The 5605-nt window shown below is 35.5% G+C and overlaps 1 protein-coding gene across 1 annotated transcript in view; it reads left to right on the forward strand.

Annotated features, from left to right (window-relative positions):
- The first annotated feature begins 3641 nt into the window (after window positions 1–3641).
- LOC106468677 (carbohydrate sulfotransferase 1-like) overlaps window positions 3642–5605 on the forward strand; it is a 24635-nt gene continuing 22671 nt past the window's right edge. Inside the window, exon 1 of the mRNA XM_013929117.1 lies at window positions 3642–3765. Within this exon, the coding sequence (XP_013784571.1) occupies window positions 3642–3765 (124 nt within the window). The remainder of the gene's footprint in view (window positions 3766–5605) is intronic.

The following is a 5605-nucleotide window of genomic DNA, read 5'->3' on the forward strand; positions in this document are numbered from 1 at the left end:
AGCGTGCGTGATAAGTTTCTCGAATGATCGGGGAAGTCTGAGTGTGTTCGAGATGCCCTCTTCGTTAGTATATAAGTCTGGCAGGGAAAGCCAGCTGAGATAAATGAAAAGAGAGCAGTAGTTACTTTGAGTTCCGTGTAATTTATGATTCTGTTAGTTTCGAGCTAGTGAGTCGTAAAGTGTGTGTTTTGCACTCGTCGAGAGCGAAGTTATCGAGATTGTGAATCACTGTGATTTATAGTGTGTATTATAAAAGTTGTTAAGTGTAAAGTGACGAGAAATGTACTAATTGTGGAACTACTGTGTACGAAAAGTTGTATCGAGGAAGAATAAACTGGTTTAATCAAGAAAGGACTTGTATCGCTGAAGATCCTCTGAAGAATTCCTACAAGAAACAAACAAACAAACAAGCAGATATGTAACACTTGTTTTACATAATAGATGAGAGAATAAAGCTAGAGAAACAAAATCAGGGAAAAACTTCACCAATATGTATGGTAATCTGTCTCGTTCCCACCATCAAATAGAACAAATTGAAATTTACTAATTTTTCAATTAACAATATTTAGTTCGACTTTTCTCAATGAATGATGCTTGAATTCTATTTGTTGATTCATTAGACGTTATTTAAGAGAACTCGTACATAGGTGTGTGTTTAAGATACAGATGTGTAAAGACGAAATGAGTTTATTAAGTCTTGCACTCAAGGATGTCAAAACACCCACATAACCCAAGCATAACGATTCAAGTGCTCGTATTTATTCGTGGCAGTTTATTTGATTATAAAAGTGTATGTTAGCAACACATTTGAGCCTGACAATAGCTTCAGCCTTTGTCTGATTGTTTTTCTTTACTTTAAATATAGTAATTTTTGGGAAGAGTTTCAAACCTTAAATAGTCACATGTCTGTGGAAGTGCAAAAGAAAAAACAAGTTGTTTTGATTTCTTGTTAAATTGAATGCCAATCTTTATTTTACTGTAGTTTCTGCTTGAGTGATTATCAAATTAAAACTTCGATGATTAGCTATACGTGTTTATGCTGAATTTAATCCAAAACAAATTTCATCAAAGGAGAGTGTGATGATCTGTATAACCATGGTGGTATAATTTGCATGTTCCCTTCACATGAATGGATATTCCTGGCGATATACAGTGGATGCATGTCCTTCTCAAGAATGGAGACATCCGTGCCCATATAATGTTTGTTCTTAGAATAATTTGTTCATTACACGCGGCTTTTCTACATTAAATCAGCGTACTTGAACTAATAACCCCAGATGATTATTTAAACTTTAGATATATATTTCTTGTTAATTTTCAAATCAAAGAAACAAGTACATGACTAGACTATTTAAACAATGTATTGTTACGATAGCTGAAGTCACGCGACGCTGGGAGCATGCGCCCTGGAGTTTCTCGAATGATTATGAATTAGCCCGGCAGCTCGAGTGTGATCTAGATGCCCCCCTTTTTTAGTATATAAGCCTGGCAAAGAAAGCCAGCTGGGGATAGATAGATAATCGAGTCACGTTAAGTCGATTCTGTTTGTGTTTTGCAGTCGCATAGAGCGAAATTATCGAGCTTGTGAATTGCTGTGATTATAGTGTGTGTTTGTAAAAGTTGTTAAGAAAAGAGACGAGAAACGTATTGATTGTGAAATTACTGTGTATTACAAAGTTGTATTGAGAAAGAATAAACTAGTTTTACTCAAGAATGAAATAATTTATACCGGAAATTAACAAACAAGCAGAAACGTGACAGTGTCTTGCCGATTAGCGTTGAATTAAATTCTTTAACGTGCCTACGTACGACAACTTCCCATCATACACAGTCCATGGAAACCTTGCGTGAGAGATTAGCTTTATGTTATTTTGATGTGTTATTGAATGTATCCAACAAGCAGCGCAAACTCTTTTTATTTATTTATTTACTTTTATAGCTAAAGTAATTAAGTTAAATACCCATGAATGAGATTTTTTAAAACAAGTGCAGCAAAAGGATAGAATATCATACATAATTATTCTCCACTATGTTACACCTACTCGTTAAACTAGTTCCCTTTCGTAAGTTTCTATGTAGTCGAAATAAATAAGGAATTATATAATAAATAAACACTGGAATATGGAAGCAAAAATGAATAATATTCGTTAATATTATTAAAGAATAAGCATATCTAACATTGTTGTAGAAATAATACGTTACTGCAGATGATCATATAAGACCATTTAGAAAGGCCAAGTTTGTATTTTATCCTATGAGGTGTGCTGATCAAAACCTAACACTACTGTGTTTACAGTTGGATTTCTTCAAGGTAAAAATTTCGTTTAAGTCCGCTAACACTTTCTGTAGTTAATCAAAATGCTTCATAATTCAGGCCCAGGTGGTTAGGGCGCTCGACTTGCAATCTGAGGGTCGAGGGTTCGAATCCCCGTCCCACCAAATATGCTCGCCCTTTCAGCCGTGGGGCATAATAACGTTACGATTAATTTCACTATTCGTTGGTAAAAGAGTAGCCCAAGAGTTGTCGGTGGGTGATGATGACTAGCTACCTTCCACTGCTAAATTAGGGACGACTGGCGCAGATAGCCCTCGTGTAGCTTTGTGCAAAATTCAAAACAAACCAAAATTTATAATCCTGTACTTTGTAGCGAGTGAACCCCGAAATTCATTAGATTTCAAATGTGGTCCTTAATCACGTGTGCAGCATAAAAGAAAAGTAATTGCATTACTTCTCACTAGGGTTTACCTAATTGCAACGAACTGTTGACTAGAATACTAAACTTTGCTATTTTTTTCCTGAACACGTAATACAGTGCTTTAGTTACTTTAGTCGATTACTTTCAGTGTTATTTCTTTATAAACTGTATCATAATGGAAAAAAGTGGCGTTTGGCGTTTACTCATTCTTCTCTGGTAAGTAGATCCTGGCTTAACCAAGGTTTAAAGTCAAGTCATTTTTCAATTTATTAAACAAAGTAACGTGTACATTTAATGATGGACAGAATCTCCTCTGATTCAGGTTATTATATACAGTTCGTTTTTTTACCACTACACTAATGTTCGACGTAAATGTACCAGCCTCAAAGTTACTCAGAAACTACTGTAGTCTAGACGACGCTCTACAGATAATCAATAATACCATGTAAAATTATAACGCAAAATCTGAGGTCCTATTCCCCGCGTTGAACAAATCGCATGGCCAGGTGGTTAGGGCGCTCGACTCGCAATCTGAGGGTCGCGGGTTCGAATCCCCGTCCCACCAAACATGCTTGCTCTTTCAGCCTTGGGGGCGTTATAATGTGACGATCAGTCCCGCTATTCATTGGTAAAAGAGTTGGCGGTGGATGGTGATGACTAGCTGCTTTCTTTCACTGTTAAATTAGGGACGGCTAGCGCAGATGGCCCTCGTTGAGCTTTGCGCGAAATTCAAAACAAAAACAAACCAATTGGTTTATCGTGCAAGCTTCTCCGGTCATTTAAACTTTTTTTTTTCATCTCACGTAAAGTCCTGAGCTCAATGCTTGTTGCGGGATCAAAAAGCAGTTTAAACGGTCGTACACTGTGGTCACTATTTTATATAACATAAACAGTCCAACGTCCAATTTTCCACTACCTCCACATGCACCATGTTTCACTATGAAAATGCTTTTGAAACTGGTTCGAGATGTTCCAGATTCTCTCCGTTACTTAGATACTAATCTGTCAAAAAATCAAATTGATCCATTTGTTGTTTTGTCATCTCAGCGTGTTATTGGCACCATTGCAGGTGAGTTTTGTGAAACTCGTTAGATGTTTACATGAAATCTCTGGCCTTGTAAAAGTATGTTTTTAATCGTCAGAACACTAACAAGGCGTCTAGTTGCAGCTAGAAATATTTGATTCAGCCGTGAGGCAGGATCGAGAGAAAAAGTGACTGTAGCTAGTATGCTAATATACGCAGAGTGTTCTGAGAACCTTCAGAAACACTACCCACCAGGGGTTAAATGGCAACTTTTTTTTTCTGTCTGTTTTTAAATGTTAACAGATAAGATAGGTTTCTGACAGTGTATAAAAGTACAGCAAATAAAGCGGGCATAGTAACTTTCTAACAACAAAAAAGTAAATAGCAAATGAAACAGACATGGTAAACTTCGGAAACAAATAATAATTTAGTCAAAATTGTAAAGAATTTTGTTTCAAGATCTTAACTTTCAGTATAATTTTTCTGTTTTATGAAATTCGCGTAAAGCCACTCGAGGACTATCTTGCGAAGCAGTCGTTAATTTCGAAGTGATAGACTAAAGGGAAAGCAGTTAGTTAAGACCATTCACCGCCAACTCTTAATACCTTCGCATGTACATCACTGCTGAAAGTAGGTTATTTTTTTATTTTTTTTTGCGTTTCTTATGAAGAGTTTCAATAATTTATTTCACAGTTCCACCTATACAAACAAGAAACAAGCCGTCTTCACGCTAATTGTGAACTTTCACACTTTATACTATTAGGTTTAACATCTTTGGTGAGCAGTTCTAGTTTCCCGTATTTTGCAAGTATGTGTACCTAGTTGTATTTGTCTTCCCTGAGATTTTAAACTATGGTTATACCATCTTTTAAATATGTCCATAACTCTTGGAGTTTGTTAATTTAGACACTGCTTCCTTTTACATCCTTTTCATATAATTATTACAATAAAACTTTTCGAGATGGAAACCTTAAAACATTGTGTTTAATATTGTTATATTAAAAACACGTTACTACATTAAAAACAGAAATATCTCGTGCACTGTGTAGGTGTGACCGGGAGTTTTCCACTGAAGCAAACGTATAAAGTAATACGGTCCTTACATTAAATTCCAAAGTGCTTTACTTTAAATGCAGTATCGACCTATAACATGTATTATTCAGTATTTTTATTTTTCAAATAGAATGTTTCGAAGCTGAAAGATTGTACATAAACACACAAGTAAATAAAATCTTTGTTCTTTTTATTCAACTAAATCAACCAAATGAGGTGGAAAATATAAAATTTTGTTTTATCTCACAAATAAGCCCATTAAGGGGACCACACAGCATATAAAGACGTTACTACATTATTAAACAAATACACATGGAACATGCATTAGTTTAATATCAGAAACACGTTATTCAAAATAAAATTCATACATGTATGGAGTTTGTTTACATGAGTCCGGAAGTTTTTAATCGAGACATAGGTTGTCAGAGTTGTTTAAATGTTGGAAACCGAACAGTCATAGAGATGTTTTGATGTCCAGCATTTTCTTGGACGTGCTATCAGAAAACTGCTATCTGTACATTAAACAAGATTAGAGAATGTCAACTATTCCATTTAATAACCACTATCTACAAACATTACTGCTAGGAATAGTTAGCTCAAAACAGCAACTAGAGTGATTAACAGCGATCAGTGGGTGATAAACGTATTTCATAACTCTAGTTTCAGGAATTTCAGCACCACAATTGCTTCATAGTACTGACAACATGACTGTATCTGGAGGACAAGAAGTGAAAGAGATGCTGAGTGGGACAACGTGGAAGTTGACTATTTCGGAGGGTAGCCCATTTACTACACACACACACACACACATATATATATATATATATATATA

The sequence above is a fragment of the Limulus polyphemus genome, unplaced genomic scaffold, assembly GCF_000517525.1.
Source record: "Limulus polyphemus unplaced genomic scaffold, Limulus_polyphemus-2.1.2 Scaffold3108, whole genome shotgun sequence".
Lineage (NCBI taxonomy): Eukaryota > Metazoa > Arthropoda > Merostomata > Xiphosura > Limulidae > Limulus > Limulus polyphemus.